Consider the following 20,109-nt stretch of genomic DNA (forward strand, 5'->3'; position numbering starts at 1 on the left):
TTTTTTTTTTTAAATATATCTTTATTGATTTCAGAGAGAGGAAAGGAGAGAGAGATAGAAACATCAATGATGAGAGAGTCATTGATCAGCTGCCTCCTGCACGTCCCCGACTGGGGATCTAGCCTGCAGCCCGGGCATGTTCCCTGACTGGGAATCGAACCCCGATTGCCTGGATGCTAGGTCAGTGCTCAACCGCTGAGCCACGGCTGTCCAGGCTCTAATAGCAATTCTTAATTAAAGTTTTTTATATTAGCTTTTTAATTGAGGAGATCATGTGGACTGAGCTAGAAAATTAACTTCTATCCACTAATGATCAGTTGTTGCAAAAACCATCTAAAATAGTACTTTTTATCATCATCAGAATTCCTGTATACACAGTCTATTTCCTAATTCTCTGTTTTTTTTAATAAAGCCATCTGTCTTACAGTGCTTTTGAAAAAAAATTAACAGCTTTATTGAATTATAATTGAATATAGTGTCAAAAAACTAAGTTAGGACTTAGATAAGGAAAGGCTATTGTAATAGGGAAATCACTCTGATCTCTGAACTCTGGAAGTGTCTCAGAATCAAAGAGAAAAGGATTTTTCTTTAATACAATAAAGGTTGGGACAAGCAGAGATGCATAGAATCTTTTAAGGGGAAGCTGAGAAGCAAGGGGAAATAACCAGTGAGGATTGAGAGGCAAGTTCTGCTGTGGTCAGTTGATTTCTAGGAGAAGCTGATAAGGGGATACAAGCAGAGTTCAGGGACCTCTATGAAAGAAAGAAACCTTATTAAAGTTTGGTCAAGACAAAGCAAAGGGTAAGAAATAGGCAATTGAAGACTTGGTCAATAATAAACTACCCATGTTTAAAGCATACAAGTTGATAAACTTTAACACATTATATACACATGTGAGCTGTCACCACTATCAAGATAATGAACAGATCATCATCCCCAAAAGTTCTTCTCTACCCTTGGTAATTTCTTCTTCCCACCCCTTCTTTTTCCCCTGTTCTCCCCAGACCATCACTGATCTGTTTTCTGTCATTACACATTAGTGTGCATTTCCTAGAATATCATATAAGTGGTATGACTTTTTCGTCTAGCTTCATTCACTCAGCATAATTCTTTTAAGATTCATTCACATTGCTACTGTGTTAGTAGTTTATTCATTTTTATGGTTGTTTATCACTGAGTAGTATGGATACACTACAGTTTGTTAATTCATCTTTTGATGTATATTTGGCCTGTTTCTGTGTGTGTGTTTTTTGGCTATACACACAAAACTGCTTGAACATTCACCTACAAGTCTTTATATGAACTTCTATTTTCATTTCTCTTGGGTAAATGTTGTAAGTGAAATGACTGTGTCACTTGGTAAGTGTATATTTAACTTTTTAAGGAACTTTCAAACTGTTTTCCAAAGTGGTTGTAACATTTTACATTCCCACTATCTATGTATGGGAGTTCTAGTTCTTCCACACCCTTGCCACCACTTCATACGGTCAGTCTTTTCAGTGTTAGCTATGCTATTAGGTGTGAAGTGGTGCCTTATTGAGGTTTTAATTTGCATTCCCTAATGACTAGTGATTTCGAGCATGTTTTCATGTGCTTATTTGTCATCTGTATGTCTTTTTTGGTGACATGTTGGTTAAACTCTTTCCCATTAAAAAAATTAGGTGATTTTCTTATAATTGAATTTGGACAATACTTATATCCTGGATACAAGTCCTTTATCAGATATATGATCTGCAAATATATTCTCCCAGTCTGTAGCTTGTCTTTTAATTACCTTAACGGTATGGTTGAGGAGTAGAAGTTTTATATTTTGATGAAGCCCATTTTATCAATTTGTGCTTTTATGGAGGTCATATTTAAGAAATCTCTGCCTGATCCAAGGTTGCAAATGTTTTCTCCTAGAAGCTTTCTAGTTTTAACTTTTACATTTAGGTCTATGATCCATTTGACTGATTTTTTTGTATGGTGCAAAGTATGGATTATAGTTCATTTATTTTTAAAATTTTTGTCTTTTATTTTAATTTTTCTGTCACCATTTATCCCCTGTGCCCCCTTCTACATCCCCACCTCTCTCCCTGCAGTCACCACACTGCTGATGGGAAGATGCAAAAAGGGTACAAAGAGTTCCATGTATTTTTACCCAGTTTCCCCCAAAGGTGACATCTTATTTTAATAAGAAGTAAGAAAGCTATATTTCCTTCTTTTCCTTGCCTTCTCTTCCTTTCCCCTATCTTCTTCTCTCCCTTTCCCACTTTTCTTCCTTTCCCAAACAATTCAGACCTGAAGACATTAGTTGGAACATAGGAGAATAGTTGTCACTGTGGGTGGGAGGTTGTGGGTTTGGGGAGCCATGGTGGCCAAAGTGGGGTGGGAGAAGCCAAGACAGATAAAAAGAAGTCTACATAGGGTGAAGACCCACTCAACAGAGAAAGCAGACCCTGAGCATGAAGAGATGCATCACCCCTGCATTCATGCATTGAAGCCCTAACCCCCAGTATGACTATATATTCAGATGGGACTGTAGGGAAGTAATTAAGGTTATATGAGGTCTTAAGGGTAGGTCCCTGATCGGATGGGACTGGTGTTCTTTTAAGAAGAGATTCTAGACAGCTTACTTGCTTTCTCTCTCTGAACACACACTGAAGGAAGGCCTTTTAAGAACACAGCAAGAAGTCAGCTGCTACAAGCCAGAAAGAGAGTCCTCACCTGGAAATGAATTGGCTGGAACTTTGATCCTAGATTTCTAGCCTCCAGAACTGTGACATAATACATTCCTTTTGCTTCGGCCATCATCTATGGTGTCTTGTTCTGGCAGTACCAGCAGACTAAGACACATGCGCTCTATGATTTCAGTCCTTTTGATAAATGTTGAGATCTAGAGACCTAGCAGTTGTAGCTAAAGAGTCCCTGACAACTCCAGAAAGATAACGACTGATTCCAGAGATTAACTGCTATTGCTAGGTTAGAAAGAAATAGATTTTAGGTCTAAGATAAGGATTATATTAGTGAATATTAATGTGAATAACTCATTTCTTTATTGACAGTCATTTTCTCTTCACAGGAATGTGAATTGGACCCTTGTTGTGAAGGAAGTACTTGTAAACTTAAATCATCTGCTGAGTGTGCATATGGCGATTGTTGTAAAGCTTGTTTGGTAAGAAAGTCCTCCCTATTTTGAAAAAAAAAATAGAAAAAGGAAAAATATTATAATTCAGAATTTGTTTTATCTGTAAGAGAGCACTATTTTTATTACATGGTTACATGAAAAATTTTATGCCACTTGTTTGCAATTTTGTATCACTTTCTTTTTATCACAGTCTAATGAGATTTTTTCCTAAGTAAAAACATTTTTTTAAAGAGTAATCTATGTGTATTAAAAATTCAACAGTACCAAGGTATAGAAAGCAGACAGTGAAAGACTTTATCTTTTTTTGTTGTTGCTGTTAATTCTCCCCCAAGGGTATGTTTTCCATTGATTTTTTAAAAAATTATTTTTCTAAAAATTTATCTTTATTGTTGAAAGTATGACAGCTGTCCCATTTCCCCCCCTATTGATACCCTCCACCCGAATCCACCCCACTCCCAAGCCTTCCCCATAACAATGTCTGTATCCCTGGGTTGTGCTCTTAAACATATAAGTTCTTTGATTAATCTCTCCCCACCTACTCCCCCACCCATACCTTCCCTCTGAGATCCCTCAGTCCTTTCCATGCTTCTATGTCTCTGGATCTATTTTGTTCATCAGTTTATTTTGTTTACTACATTCCACATATGAGTGAGATCATGTGGTACTTGTCTTTCTCTGACTGGCTTATTTTGCTAAGCATAATACTCTCTAGCTCCCTCCATGGTGTCCCAAAGGATTCAAAATCCTTCTTTTTTATGGCTGCATAGTATTCCATGGTGTCAGTGTCCCACAGCTTTTTTATCCACTCATCTACGTTGTGCCCTTGAGAAGAATGTATATTCTGCATCTTTGGAGTGGAATGTTGTATAAATGTCAATTAAATATATCTGATCTACTGTGTCATTTAGGGTCACTGTTTCCTTGTTAATTTTTTGTCTGAAAGATCATTGGAGTGTCAAAGTCCCCTAGAATAACTCTTGCTGCCAATTTCTCCCTTAAAGTCCTCTAGAAGTTTTTTAATAAATTTAGGTGCTCCTATATTGGGTACATATATGTTTATCAGGGTTGTATTCCCTTGTTGGCTTGATCCCTTTAGTATTATATAGTGACCTTTCTTGTCTCTCATTATGGTCTTCATTTTGAAGTCTATTTTGTCTGATATGAGTATTGGTACCCCAGCTTTTTTTTTTTCCATTTCCATTTGCATGGAAAAATTTTTTCCATCCCTTCACTCTCATCCTGTGTGAGTCTTTTGTTTTGAGGTGGTCTCTTAAAGAGAGCATATATTTGGGTCATGTTTCTTATCCATTCAGCCATCCTATTGGAGCATTTAATCCATTTACATTTAAGATTATTATTGATAGTTACTTATCTCTTGCCATTTTAATTCTTTATGCCTATGTTTCTCTTTCTCTTTCTACTTGTAATTACAGCAGTTCCTTTAACATTTCCTGCAATGCTAGTTTGGTGGTGATAAACTCCTTTAGCCTTTTTTTGTCTGAGAAGATCTTTATTTCACCATCTATTTTGAAAGATAGCCTTGCTGGATACAGTAGTCTTGGTTTCAGATCCTTGTTTTTCATTACCTTGAATACTTCATGCCATTCCCTTCTGGCCTGTAGCATTTCTGATGAGAAGTCAGATGACAGCCTTCTGGGAGCTCCTTTGTAGGTAACAGATTGCTTTTCTCTAGCTTCCTTTAAGATTTTCTCTTTGTCTTGAATTCTTGGTATTTTAATTATGATATTTCTGGGTGTGGGCCTCTTTGGGTTCTTCTTGCTTGGGACTCTCTATGCCTCCAGAACTTGTGTGACTTTTTCCTTTACCAGGTTAGGGAAGTTTTCTGCCATTACTTTTCAAACAGGTTCTCTAACCCTTGTTTACTTTTGACCTCTTCTGGCACTTCTATAATGTGAATACCTGTCTTCTAATTCCCTGATCCAACCTCAGCTTCCTCTAATCTGCTGATTCCTTCCAATGTATTCTTTATTTCTGCTATGTCATTCTCAATTTCCTTCATAGTTTCCATATCTTTTTTCATGCTGTTGAGCATCCTTACAATCACTATTCTGAATTCTATATCTGATAGATTGCTTACCTCCATTTCACTTAGCTCTTTTTCTGGATACTTCTCTTGTTCTTTCATTTGGGGCTTGTGTTTTTGTCTTCCCATTTTGGCTGCCTGTTTGGGTTTGTTTCTGTGTATTAGGTAGATCTGCTATGACTCTCAATCTTTTTGGAGGGTCTCTGGTGCAGGCCAGTGTCAGATGCATTTTGTGACTGGCCTTGAGTACCCTGTTTGGAGCTATCAACAACCCTAGGCTTGAGGTCTCCTCTGCTGGGGCTGGGTGCAGTTGGACGGGACCAAGATGCACACCAAAGTCTGCTTTTCTAAGGCCCAGGTCCAGAAGCAGACCAGGCAGAGACTCAACGCACCCTGAGGTCTGCCTCTGCCTGCAGGCTGATTAATCTGATTCTTTTAATGAGCCTCAGGCTGTAGAAACTTCAAGGGATAGGGCAAGAAGTTTTCCAGCAGGGTGGGGCAGTTGCCCCCCCCCCCCCCAGGCAAAAGCAGCAAATTGTCTGAGAAAGATGTCCTGTGCAGTATGGGGGAATGACTCTGCACAGGAATCCAGATGGGTGCCTTCTGATCTCAACCTCTAGAGCCCAAAACCCTAGGTTTTCTTCACACAGCTCCCATCCACTCTACCCTCCCTCTGCTGGAGCCCAAGGTGAGTGGCTGCACACGAAATTTTGTGCTTTGGCTCTTTGAGAGGGTGCCTGCATTTCCAGCCATCTCTCCCTGGTAGACAGAAACCCTGCTGCTTTTCACAGCCAGATGTTCTGTGGGCACCTTTCTCAGTTCTGGTGCTCTGGGCCGGGAAGCCCAGCCTGGGGTTTAGGCCCCAGAGTCCTCAGGGGGAACCCCCACAGCTGAGGTGTCCCTCTGGACCTTCAGCTGCTGCCTGTGGGAGCCCAGCCAGCCCTCTCGCCCTCTGTACTTCCTACTAGTCTCTATGCGGTCTTTACTTTCCCTCCTTGGTTATGAGGGTGCACTCCAACTCATCTTCAGTTGCAGCTGATTATTCAGAATGGTTTTGCTATTTTAGTTGTAATTCCAGTTTGGTCCCGGGAGAGTGTCAGTGTAGCTTCCACTCTGTGTGCTGCCATCTTTAATCTCCTCTCCCTTGATTTTTTTTTTTTTTAGAGAGAGTGGAAGGGAGGGCGGGAAGAGAGAGAAACATTGATATTTTCAATGCTTGCCTCCCCTACACGCCCCAACCGGGGCTGGGGGTTGAACCTGCAATCCAGGTACATACCCTTGACTAGGATCAAACCCATGACCCTGTGGCGTGAGGGCCAACACTCTAACCACTGAGCTACTGGCCAGGGCATGACTCTGTCATTTTAACCCTCCTCAGGTAGCCATTGCTGATAATATGTTATTAATTTAGTTACTTTTTGCTGTATAAATGTGATTATGAGAGTGTGTGTGTGTGCGCAGGGGAGTGGGGTGTGGGGTATGTTGGTAAACACAGATACTCATATTTTTCCTATCTGTATTTTCAGTTCTGCATGGTTGTTTAGTTAGTACTTCTTTGTATGGCTATACCATAATTTCTTTACCTAGTCAATTAATTATGGGCATTTGGATTGCTTGCAATATTTGTTTATAAGTAGAATTGTTGGGGCAAAGTATCATATTAAAATTTTTGACACACATTTTACAAAATTTCCACAGATGTGCCATTCTATACCCATTAGTGTAATGACATGCTTGTTTTCTCACATTAACATTGGTTGCTAGCAAGCGTTATAATCCTGGTTAATTTGATAGGTTTAATGTGCTTTTGTGTCTTTGTTGAGTTTGCATTTCTTTTGATTATCAATAAGGTTGTTTTTTCATTTTCTGTATTTCATGACTTTTATGACTTGCCTATTATTGTTGGCCTCTGTTCATTTTTCTATTGGGTTATTTAATCTTTTATTGTTGTTAGAACTTTTATATATATAAATACTGTGGTTTCAAATTTGATTAATTTGTAGGAATTGTCCTGATATTATGTTTCATTAGAATCTCATTATCCTAGTTTCTTCCAGGAGGTACTGTGTGTCGAGGAAAAACCAATGAATGTGATCTTCCAGAATATTGCAATGGTACTTCTCAGTTCTGTCAGCCAGATGTTTTTATTCAGAATGGATATCCTTGCCAGAATAACAAAGCCTATTGTTACAACGGCATGTGCCAGTATTATGATGCTCAGTGTCAAGTCATCTTTGGCTCAAGTAAGATATTTTATTTATAATTGATTGCTTTGATTGTATTTATTTATTGCTTTATTTTTTGTTAAAAGTGGAAATAAAAAATTATAGTATACACACACACATATACTATCATATTTTAGTTTTAATAAATTCATATAAGTATAGGGATTACATATAGGGGCCTGCTAATTTCATTGTTCACTCAAAATGTTTTTGAGATCCATCTGTACTGATACATTTAGATCATATGCATTACATAAATGTAATCTGTTCTCTTACTGAGAGATATTTAGGGTGTTTTAAATTTTTTTCTGATTCTCTTGGCAAAAGCATTGCATGTAGGGAGGGCAGTTCTTATCCAGAGTGTCTATTCCAGTAAGAACAAAGAGCTTTGCCATGATGGAAAGGATCCAATTTAATAAACCTACCACCAGGTAGCTGGCTGATCACCCAGAGGAATGGTGCCATATTGAGAACCCAGTGTTGGTTTCTGCTGCTGGCAGATTGGGCACTCAGCAGTGGCCATAGCCAGCTTGGCTTTGATGAGTGGAAGTCCATGTTGCTGAGCACATGCAAAACCTCCATCCCTGTCATCATGGCCCATTGCTCATGACCTCTTTGGGCAATGACAGGGATGACTGGGGAAGGAGGTTGACTGGTATCCATAGGATGCATAGGATAATTATTGATTATTAAAATCCTCCCCTGCTGAGGTAACCTTATGGTGAGTGTTCACATGGGATACAAATATCTTCCTGTGTGTTGCCCATAAAGAGATATCTTGTGACATCTTATAGAAGGAAAAGATGATTAAAATCCTTGCAAACTAAATTATGATATAGGGCTGGAGGGTTGGTATACCCCTAAGAGAAGACATTGCTGGCCTTCTAGATGAAAACAAAACTGCTTTTCATGGTACTTATTGAACAGTAGGGAGAAAAAAAGCATTTGCCAATTCAGTAGCTACATACCAGGTACCAGGAGATATGTTACTTTGCTCAAACAATGAAACCAAAATTGCCACAGCAGGTATAATTACAATCACCACTGACAAAGCTTATAAGAATCCACTGTCATTTTGCAAGATCCATTTGTCTTGCATAGGCCAAATAGGCAAGTTGAACTGGAATGCGGTCGGAATCACCACCCCAGCATCTTTCGTGTCCTTGATGGTGGTAATAATCTTTCCAGGATTGTGGTATTATCTTTGATTCACTATTTTCCTTTGTAGAGGCAGTTCCAGTGGCTTCCACTTGGTCTTTCCCATCATAATAGCCCTCACTCCACAGGTCATGGAACCAATGTGGGGATTCTGCTAGTTGCTATTATGTCTGTTTCAATTATGCATTCTGGAACTGGGGAATAACCACAGGATGGGTTTGGGGACCCATTGGGCCCACTGTGAGACAAACATGAGATAAAACTCCATTGATCGCCTACCTCCATAAGCCCCTACTCTGACTGGTAGGTTACAGTGATGTTTGGGCCTCCTGGAGTTAGTGTCAATTCAGAGCCAGTGTCTAATCGTACATGAACGTCTGATTATTTCCTTTTCCACAATGCTCAATTATCCTGGTAAAAAGCTGTAAGTCCTGTTGGTGTAGGATGGAAGAAAGATTAATGGTATACATTTTTGGCAGTATATTAGGTTCCTCTCCATTAAAGGGGTTCTGAATCTGTAATATGACTCAAGTCTGGGAATAGACTGAGAGCTCCTGACTCAGTTTTTTTGATTCAAGTTAGATTTTGTTCACTTGACCTACAACTTTTCTGCTTCTGCAGATCTAGTAAGAATTTACTGGTAGGCTTCCCATTTTTTCACTCTTCAGAATGTCATGATTAACTAACTGATGCCACAGGTCTGTGCAAGTCAGACTTCGGCTTTGCTCTCTATTATGGTAACCATGTCCACCTTGCCTTTGCAGTTGAGGACCTCTGCACTGGGCTTCTGCCACTGAGGGTCCAGTTACTTCCATTGCATTTAGGTTTCCCAATTCAGTGACTGTAGTTCCCAGTGTAAAGTGGCCTACAGAGAAGAGTGGTCACAAAGCTATTTAGGTATTGTCTCTCCTGGACGCTGTTAGGGTGAGTGAGTAGGTTTTAAATGGAAAATCCCATCTAGCATTACAATCTCTGTAAGTTCATGAATCCCAAGGCAGGTTCAGCATTTCCAGCTTGTTCACTGTGGGCCACCTTTTGATCCATGTTTCAGCCAATCAACCACACAAACTGTTACAGCCTAACACCCCTTACTACAACATTAAATGCAGAATTTCTGACCCTATCAGTCAATTTGACCCGATTCAAGTTTATGGTTTTTTTTTACCATTATCCCAAACCTTTAATATCCATCCATTCTCCCACGTGTTTTCCAGATTTCTGTGTGTATAAATTTGAAAATCCAAGTACTTCAATCCAAGCACACCTTCTTATGGGTCACATTTACTATGTCACTTTTAGGGTCCTGCTTAGGCTTAAGTCTAGTTAGAGGTCTAGAAGCAAAGAGGAGTGGTAGGGGTGAGTCCCGAGGCCACTCACTATTGTCTTGTATGGCAACTTTAATTAATTAATTAATTAATTTTTATTGTTGAAAATATTACAGATGTCCCTTTTTCCCCCCATTAACCCCTTCTACTCCCACCCATTCCCCTCCCCAGGCCGAAACTTCTTTGGGGATGCCACTATAATTTCCTCAGGCAGTGCATGCTTAATCTCCTTAGATGGGGGTGGAGAAGCTGCTTCCCTGACAAAGAAGACTCATCAGAATTTAGGGACTCAGCGTCCCCTGCTTCATCAGGTCTTTCCACACATCTCCACTCCAGCTTTCAGGATCTCATTCTTTCATAATCACTGCCCTCAATTTAACAACAGACACTCTATGAGGCTGGGAGTTTGTTTTGGGTTGTAATTCAGCCAGTTGGAGAATGAGATCCTGGGTTTGATTATTAGCAATCTCAGCTCTACCACTGCAGAAGATAAAGGTCTTCTTCAGATCACACATGGCTTTCAGGTTATTAATGCAGTGATTGAGCTGGGAATTCAAATATCTGAGCATACTTTATCCTCTCTCCCCCACCTTGTCTGGTGTTATCAGGAGCAATCAGCAGCCAATCTCACGCTCATTGGGTGTTTGACAAAAATGCTGGATTTATTTCTTCGAACCTAGAGTTGTTGATTTTGACCAGACTTCTGTCTTTAGTTTCTGTTGTATTTCTTATTTTATGGTGGACAAGATAAGCAAGCAGAAGGCTCTTTAAGAATTAAATGTGGCTTATTTATGTTAGTTAGGTTATGGAGACGAGACTAGTAGAGATCTGTCAACTTCTGATGTTTATATTTTGCAGGAATAGGTAGATTATTCCAGACTAAAAAAAGTAATTTCAGATAGGCATCTTAATGAAGGAAATACTGTTATTTAGCTAAGATGTTATAGAGGCCTGCAAAAAGTCTAGGAGTAAAAGAACCACGGTAAATTTTTTCCATAGAGATTATCTGAAATTTTTATAGCTATTTCCATTCTGTAGAAGAGCTTTGTTAGGGTATTGCCATGGGACATTTATCCCATGCAAGTGATCTGCATTCATTTTTCATATTACTTGATTCTTTGCCTCTTTTTTGCTCCAAGTCCTTTCACCCATATCCATTTTCTTTTAAACTAAACAATATAGTATTAGATATGTAAGATAGGCAAATGAATTTCCTGTATTACTATAGAAAGTACTGGCATCTTTTTAAATAAAATATTTTTAGGAATGTATAATTAAGTGGAAAAAATTGAACATTAAGTGATACATATATAAAATAGGAGAAAGCAAGAATGGATTGATACTTTATCAGCTCTCAGGGCTGTTTGTCAGTCTATCTAATTACTATTAATACCTAAATTAACCATCTACATATGGTAAATAAAAAACCAAGTAATAATAGCTGGCAATATTTTCATCAACCCTTCCCTACCTGATTTAACCAGGAGTGCAATAGGTATGTGTTTTAGAGCAGTGAGAATGACTATGCTGAAAATGCTACCCATATGGAGGTTTTTTTTAATCCTCACCAGAGGATATTTTTTCCATTGCTTTTCAGAGAGAGTAGAAGGGGGAGAGAGAGACAGAGACAGAGACAGAGAGACAGATATTGGTGTGAGAGAGAGACATTGATTGGTTGCCTCCCGCACATGCCTCAGCCAGGGCCAGGGATCAAGCCTGCAACCAAGGTACGTGCTGTTGGCCAGAAGCAAACCCAGGGAAGGGCAGTCCACAGGTCAGTGCTCTAACCACTGAGCAAAACTGGCTAGGGCTAAAACTTTATAGTTTTATCTTGTTTAATGATACCTTTTTAAGGGCCTGAGTGTTCAACTTTAGGCTAACTTTTAAGTACAATCTAAGCTTTATTTTTATAGTTGGTTGTTAAGTATAAAATGTAGAACAAAAATGTTTTATCTGTAAGGCCTGAAACTTTTTCAGAGGTATTGAGACAGTTCATCCAGGTGTATTGACTGTTACAGAGAATACTTTTATTTCCGGATTATATTGCTATAACATTAAAAAAATTTTTTTTTTAACATTACAGAAGCCAAGGCTGCCCCAAGAGATTGTTTCATTGATGTGAATTCTAAAGGTGACAGATTTGGCAATTGTGGTTTCTCTGGCAATGAATACAAGAAGTGTGCCACTGGGTAGGTGCTGGCAAGGTTATAAAGGAATATGAAAGATTACAAGACCATTTATCTCTCGTATCTTTTATAGCTACTTGTGACTGCTGACTTTCTCCCCCTTAAATACCTTACCTTTGAAACTTACAATTTTGCAACACAAGGTTTCAGAGAGACTCTGAATAGAACTGGTAAAGTAAGTCATCCCTTTTGACATTACCTGTCCAAAATTGAATGGTTTTTAGATCCAGGATCTACAGTAAGAACCCCAAATAAACACTCTTCCTCCTCTTTCTTCCTTTTATTAAAAGGCTGTGCTGCTAAATCCATAAAGGTACAGAATTAATTTTGTATTTTATTATTTTCTTCTAGCTCTATAACTTAGGAGTGATAAATAAGAAATTTCAATACAGCATCATAACAGTTGATGTTGGCTAATTAGTGTGCTATGGAATGATTCAGGAAGAGCATTTAACTCACACAGCCGTGGTGTATTGATGAGTTATGGATTGAGTCTTTAAGTAACTACTAAGTGCCAAGCCAAGAAGGGTAGAGTCCTTTCTCAGTTACTTTACATTACAGAATCTAATTTTTTCTTACCATAATTCTTTAAGAAGACACAATTGAATTTTGATATAGTTCTATTATTTTCTGGGTAATAGCATTTATAAAGTTATATCATATTTACGAGAAACTTTATTAGTTAGACTTTTTTGAGCCCTAGACAGAAAGTGAAGAGGGGTTAGGTGTGAAGGAGCATCAGCACCACCTGGTACCCTACTAGTTTTCATCTTAGCATCCATTTATCTCTGCTCTTTTCTGCTGTATTTAGAGAGCTGCTTTGATTTCTGTTGCTCTGGTACACTTTCTCTGTTGAGATTTTTTGCAGTTGAATAGCAGTACACTCTCTGTATACATATATATAATTTTTCTGTTGTATCTACACTGATGCATTTCATGTTTGCATTATTTTTCTATCTTAATAGGAATGCTTTGTGTGGAAAGCTTCAATGTGAGAATGTACAAGAAATGCCTGTATTTGGAATTGTTCCTGCTATTATCCAGACTCCCAGTGGAGGCACCAAATGTTGGGGTGTGGATTTTCAGCTAGGATCAGATGTTCCAGATCCTGGGATGGTGAATGAAGGCACAAGATGTGATGTTGGAAAGGTAATTAAAATGTTTTCTATTTACAAAGTAAAATTTAAAAAATCATTATGCAAAGTAAGTGATTTTTTCTGATTATAAAAGAAATCTGTGTTTATTATAGAAATTTGGGAAAATACAAAGCCACCAAGCACAAAATTAAGAATAGTTGTGCCAGGCCAGCGTAGCTGAGCGGGTGAGCATCGAACTATGATTCAGGAAACAGAGGTTCAATTCCAGTCAGGGCACATGCCCCGGTTGTGGCCTCAGTTGATCGCCAGTAGGGGGCATGCAGGAGGCAGCCGATCAATGAATCTCTCATCATTGATGTTTCTGTCTCTCTCTCCCCCTCTCCCTTCCTCTCTCTGAAATCAATAAAGACAAATAAAGACATTTTAAAAAAAGATTAGTTATAATTCTATCCAGATTTCTTTCTTATATTATAACCTGTGGTTTGTTTCTATGTTGCCATATAGCGTGCATATTTCCTACCCCTATCAATATGCTATAATTTATTAGTCAGTCTGCCATTATTGGGACACCAAGATGATTTCCAGGTTTTGTGTGTGTGTGCGTGTGCGCATGCACGCACACACACACGCTCACCCCCCCATGTGCTTCTCTGTACTGGAAATCTCATAGTGTTTGTCCTGCTCATGCTTCCTGCTATCCTAACCACAGCTCTTTGGATCAGATATGAGTCAAGAGTTAGCCAGCCTCTGACTTACTGCCAGTAGTTCCAGATGAGAAGATGAACTAGGCCAATTCCTTTTTTGTTTGGAATATATAAAGAAAGGTAATTAAGAGTAGGAAAGAAACTGTAAGAATTCTTTGAGTGATGCCATGAAGTAGGAGCAGGGCTGTAAGGCGTATAGCAAGCGTAAGCCATTTACAAAAGATACAAGGAAGCACAATTATTGAACAAGTTGAAGAAACCAACTTGGAGGAGAATGGAGGAGGAGGAGAGAACACAATGGACTGATTATGTGACTCGTGAAAAGACAGGTGGACCCTCAAGCTACTGCAATTTCAACCAAGTTTTCAGTTCCAGTTCTGTTTTCCCGCTTATAAAACCTTATATTTTTGTGCCTGTCCTTCCCACTACATAAACTCAACTGCTTCAGTTATGATAAACAATGCTGAGGTAAATGGCTTTATAAACAAAAATTTCAGAATATCTTGATGGTCTTCTGAGGTTAAACTACGGGAATGGTATGCAAACTTTGAAAGTTTTAGATACAGTTTTGCCAAATTTATCTTTAGAAAAGTTTTTACTAGTTTACCTTCCAACCAGTTTTCAATAAGTGTTTTAATTCTCCGTATCATAGTCAAGATTAGTTTCTATTGTTTTAAAGCTTTTTATTTTATTCTTTCTTGATTTTAGTAATGATGAATTTTTTGGTATCTATATATTATTCCTTCTTTTGTGGTTTTCTTGTTGATAATTCTTTGTCATTTAAAAACTGCTATGTCTTTCTTATTGATTTTATAACTTGACTGGGAATGCAACTAGCCTTCCAAGGTTTTGTGTGATTTTAACTATTGGGTTGATGTAGATAATATTTTTCATTTAATGGAGTATCCTTTTTTAAAAAAATATTTTTAATGTATTTTTATTTATTTATTTTAAAAAATATATCTTTATTGCTTTTGGAGAGAGGAAGGGAGAAGGAGAGAGAGATAGAAACATCAATGATGAGAGAGTCATTGATCGGCTGCCTCCTGCACGCCCTTTACTGGGGATCGAGCCCACAACCCGGGCACATGCCCTGACTGGGACTGGAACCATGATCTCCTCGATCATAAATTGATGCTCAACTGCTGAGCCATGCCGTCTGGGCTAATGGAGTATCCTTTTAATCCTAATTAATAAGAATTTAAAAAGAATAGATTTTAAGTTTTATTAGTTTTTTTTAATAGCTATTGAAATAACCATCTTTTTTTCTTTTGACTTATTGATGTGCTGGGCCATATCAATAAATTCCCTAACTTTAAATTATCCTTATATTCCTGGAGCAAATACTAGTAACGCTGAATTTTTCTTTAGATATATTCCTGGATTCTGTATGCTAGTGAATATACTTTCAGATTTCTGAAGCTGTATATATATGACTTTTTTTAATTTATGAGATTTGACGCCATGAATTATAGTCAGTACTCTTAAGTCTTCCAAAAACTCAGCTAAGACTGAATTAAAGCATAACAGAAAATTTATTGATTCAAAACAGAATCTAGTAAAGAGATTTGGAACCCAGAATCTCAGATAATGTTCCTGCAGTTCTTTTCCTGTATCTTTTATCTTTGTCCCCCCCCCCACAGCATTATTGAGATGTAATTGACATATAATGTTATATAAATTTAAGATGTACAATGTGATTGATATACATATATATTGCAAAATGATTGCCACAATATAGTTTAACAAATCCATCACTTCACATAAATAACATAACACTTTTTTGTTTGTGGAGAGAATGTTTAAATTTACCCTCTTAGCAAACTTTCAAGTATATAATATAGTGTTGTTAACTATAATCACCATATTAAATATTAGATGCCCAGAACTTATTCATCTTAGACCTGGAAGTTTGTGCTCTTTGAAGAGAAAGTGGATGCTGCAGCACTATAGCCCTTTCTGGAATGTCCCTGAAGGACAGTGGTGAAGGAAAATCCTCCCAGTGGACAAAATTTTGATCAGTACACCAGGTTGTTCTCTTGTTAATTTTCTTGGGGGGAGAAATGGCCGTCCATGCTTTATACACCAGTTCATTTCTGAAGGGGACCCATCTTCTTCATTTGAAGGATTCTGGGTGTGTAATATGGTTCAAGTCTGGGAATTGATTGAGAACTTGTGACTCAGTTTTTTTGATTCAGGTTAGATTTTTGTTCACTTGACCTAGAACTTTTCTGTTTTTACAGATCTAGTGTGAATTTATTAGTAGGTTTTCTATCAGTTTCACTTTTAGGAGCTCCATGATCAAATATCCAACATTATAGGTGGTAAATGAGAGTCAGACTATTCTGACTGTTGCTTTGACTCTGCTCTCCTTGGTTGTAACATGCCCATATTGGCCAGTTGGGGGCTGCCACTTGGACCCTGTTAACCCAGGACCCAAATATCCTCAGTGTGCTTCACTTTTCTCATTCAATGACCACAGTTCCCACTGTAATGTCTAGGCTACAGAGAACAGTAATCACAGAGCTCTTCAAAGGTGCTGGGGCTCCCCTCACAAATTTATTTTCCATAGTCATGGTGAAAGGTGTGTTTTCTGGATTATCTGAGTAAGGTCTTAAATAGCAAACCCACTCTCCTATAGCAAACCCACATTCCTGTCTCCTTATGCCTTTGAATTGTTTCTTTTACCTTAAACCAAGGAAGGCTCAGCATTTTCAAGTCACTCACCATGGGCTCCCTTTTGGTCCATTTTTCAGGCAATTAACCAACAAGTTGTTATAGCTCTTTCTAAATCCCTGACCTGCAACATTAAAGGCAGAATCTCTACTTAATAAGCCCATGTCAATAAATGTGGCCTGATTTAACTTTATGTTCCTTCCACCATTGTCCCACAACCTTTATTTCTATCCTTATACGTGTTCCTTGCATTTGTCTGTATAAATTAGAAAACACAGTTGTTCTTTTGATACATAGCATACTTCCTCATGGGTTACTCTTTGTACCTCATCTTTAGGGACCTGCTGGTACTTGAGTCTACTCATAGATCTAGAAACAAAGGTGGTCAGGGTGAGTCCTGAGGAGAATCAACATTGTCTTGCTAGGCAGCTTCTTCAAAGGAGGCTATTACAATCCCCCCAGGCAATGCAGCACTAATCTCTTATTTTGGGAGTGGAAAGGACTCCTTTGAGGGTAGGGAGGCCACTTCCACTGGCAGAGAAGACTCATCAGAATTTAGGGACTCTGTCTCCTCCTTCATTGGAGTCTGCACACACCTCCATTTCAGCTTTCAGGATCTCATTCTTTCCCAATCACTGTCCTCACTTTAACAGTAGATATCCTATGAGGTTGGAATTCGACTTGTGCTGTAATGTCTCTAGTTGTAGGATGAGATTCTGGGTTTGATTTTCAGAGATTTCAGCCTCGCTGCTACAGGAAATGAGGGGCTCCGTCAGTGCACGCATAGAAGTTTTCAGGTCATTTTATGCATTACTTGAGCTGGGGATTCTAACTTCTGAGCACATTCTTTTCTTTCCCCACTTTGTCAGTGATAGTAGGAGTAGCCACTCAATCTTTTATTTGTTAGTTTGACAAAAATGTTCATAAGTATCACATACACAGTCAGAATCTTGATTTTTATAAGTGGTTGAATAACTAGTGGTGATATTTTGCGAATTTGTTGCCATTTCACGTTATGGACTATGCTCTTTTTACTATGAAAATAGAGTTATTAATGTCTTTAAAAGTAATCAGGTAAGAGAATCAACTTCATAAACTCAGGAACCAGTTTATAAAACTTATCTTTAAAACTTTCTTTAGAACCACTCTTGGTATCAGTATCTGCATTAGGGTTCTCCAGAGAAATATAACCAATAAGAAGAATATACGTGTGTGTGTGTGTGTGTGTGTGTGTAAAGATTTATAATAAGTAATGGACTCAGATGATGATTATGGAGACTGACAAGGCTCAAGACTGACAAGAGATGATGGTAGATTCCAGTAGGGTGTGCTCCCTGGAGGCAGAGCTAGATCCTCTGTCCTAAAGGTTTTAAGGGTGGAGATTTTAGGGGAGATCCCAGGGAGGATCTCAATAGAATATTCAGCAGCTTTCCAAGTGTCCTTTTAGGGTCTAGGTCTCTACTGATTGGTCAGTACCAGGGCAGGGGGGCATTATCCAATGCAGCTGCTCCTGAGGTCAGCCATAGGCTCAGTGGTCTGGTTTTGCTGCTTTTCTGGGCCTGAAATACAGCTGAAACCTGGGTGTTATCTCTAGGGAGGAAAAGTGGGGGTGGAGGTGTGTGTGGGGGGGGTGTCCAAACTGCTTCACCAGCTATATGCTAAGGAAGGAAGGGTCACCCTGGGGATGAGGTCCCACCCTACAATTGTGCATTGCTAGGCACCTGGGGCTTTCCACCCTGGTGACCTTTCCACCCTGGTGACCTGTACCTAGCCCATTGTCCTTGCTCTCCTCATGTCTGTCTAACTGTCTATCACAGATGGATTGTTACATAAAGTGAAACAATTCTCTGAGGGAGCTGAACAAAAGGACTGAGACATAAATATGAGAGAACAGATAAAAGCCTGTGAGGATCAAATAAAGATTTTTAAATTCAACTAATTAAAATTTCTAATTTGGAGAAAGAAAACAAGGAAAATTGGCATTATGAAATTTTAGAGTACTTGTGAAGAAAAATCTTAATAGCTCCCAGAGATAAAACAAAACAAATAAACAAACAAAAACCTTTCAAAATAGGTCAATATAAAAGAATGAGATTGGGAACCAAATTCTAGAAGACAAGGGAACAATACTTTCATGTTTCTGAAAGATTCTCAACCTAGAATTATGTACACAGCCAAAGCATCAATCAAGTGAGAGGGCACAATAAAAACATTTCAGAGATTTAAAGGATCAGAAAATTTATCTTTTATTTTTTTTATTAGGAAATAATCTAACAATGTTCCAGCAAATGAGGAAGTAAAAAGAGAAAGAATTATAATCTAGGACATAGAAGTATATCAAAGAAATTCCAAGATAACAGCTATGTATCAGGCCAGGAGAATAATGAATTTAGATTGGGGTAAGGAGACCCCATAGGGAGGTTTTTAGAGAAAGAGGGACCTTGAAAGAAGAATGACAGAAAAGGACAATTGTGTAAGAAGAAAGGCAAATGTTACCTGCAGTAAAAACAAAAGCTCTATAAGAAATAATATAGTTGTAGTATTTAGCTTTGAAATCAGTAGTGTTTTGTCTTAATTATTGGCAAGGGATACTTATTCTCCATTTCATTCTTTCTTTGTGGAGGAATTTCCATTAAAATAACACTCCTGGGTTTTTGAGTGACATCAGCAATATGGCTGAATAACAGGTCCCTCATTTGTGCCCGCCTCAACAATAACAATTTGGCATCCATCCACGGACAGAAGTGCCTTTGTGAGAGCTGTGGGATCTGGCACCATACATCAGGAGACCTGGGAGGAGTCTTGCCCACCTTGTGTCAGGTAATAGTCATACAGAGACCTCAGTCCTGGATGTTGACTCTGCAGTGACTTTACCTGGCTTTAGCCCTTCCAGACCACAGTTTGGAAGCCCCTGGAAAACAACATCTTAGTCACTCACAGGTAAAAGAGCCTTTGCAGAAGTCCAGGTTTCTAGCAGAGGAGTTCTAGCACAGTGTTGGAGCAAAAAATATATGAGTTGGACACACTGGAGAGGGTAAGAGAAACAGTTTGATTCTACCTGCATCTCTCCTTACCCAAGGTGGCACAGCTTAGGTCCTGGAGAGATCTTTTCATCTCATGATTTCTCCCATAAGGGAAATGAGAGCAGGTGAGTGAGCACCTGGCTTCCCCAGCTATGCAGGGTCCATTCTTTCTCACCCCAGCCAATGTACTGACTTGTGAACTGCATGATTGAGGGGCCAAAAGAGGCTGGGAGAGGGGCATAGGACATTAAAAGAATGCAGATCCTACTTTCTATTTAGCAGACTCCACAAGAAGGCCCCCCCGCAAGTGGCTGGGGATACCTTGCCTGTGGATCTCTCCAAGTGGCCCATGGGCACCTGATATGCGCTCCTGACAGTGGTGGCAAGAATGAGGGGGAACAAGAAGTGTGGAGCAGGCATATCCATAGAAGGCTGAGAAAGCCTCAGAATCCCTAGCTGGGCTGAAAGAAGGTATTTTTCTCATGAGGGCAGTTAGTAAAGACCAGAGGAGTTGACTATTACTTCAAATATGAAGACAGCAATC

At 38.9% G+C, this 20,109-nt stretch overlaps 1 protein-coding gene across 1 annotated transcript in view; it reads left to right on the forward strand.

The window, feature by feature from the left end:
• Positions 1–20,109, forward strand: part of ADAM9 (ADAM metallopeptidase domain 9) — a 101,267-nt gene that overhangs the window by 53,163 nt on the left and 27,995 nt on the right. The window contains exons 13-16 of the mRNA XM_081129348.1: positions 3,062–3,154; positions 7,219–7,414; positions 11,963–12,068; positions 13,031–13,214. Of these exons, the coding sequence (XP_080985474.1) occupies positions 3,062–3,154; positions 7,219–7,414; positions 11,963–12,068; positions 13,031–13,214 (579 nt within the window). The remainder of the gene's footprint in view (positions 1–3,061; positions 3,155–7,218; positions 7,415–11,962; positions 12,069–13,030; positions 13,215–20,109) is intronic.

This window comes from Miniopterus schreibersii (genome assembly GCF_964146895.1).
Source record: "Miniopterus schreibersii genome assembly, chromosome: 2".
Lineage (NCBI taxonomy): Eukaryota > Metazoa > Chordata > Mammalia > Chiroptera > Miniopteridae > Miniopterus > Miniopterus schreibersii.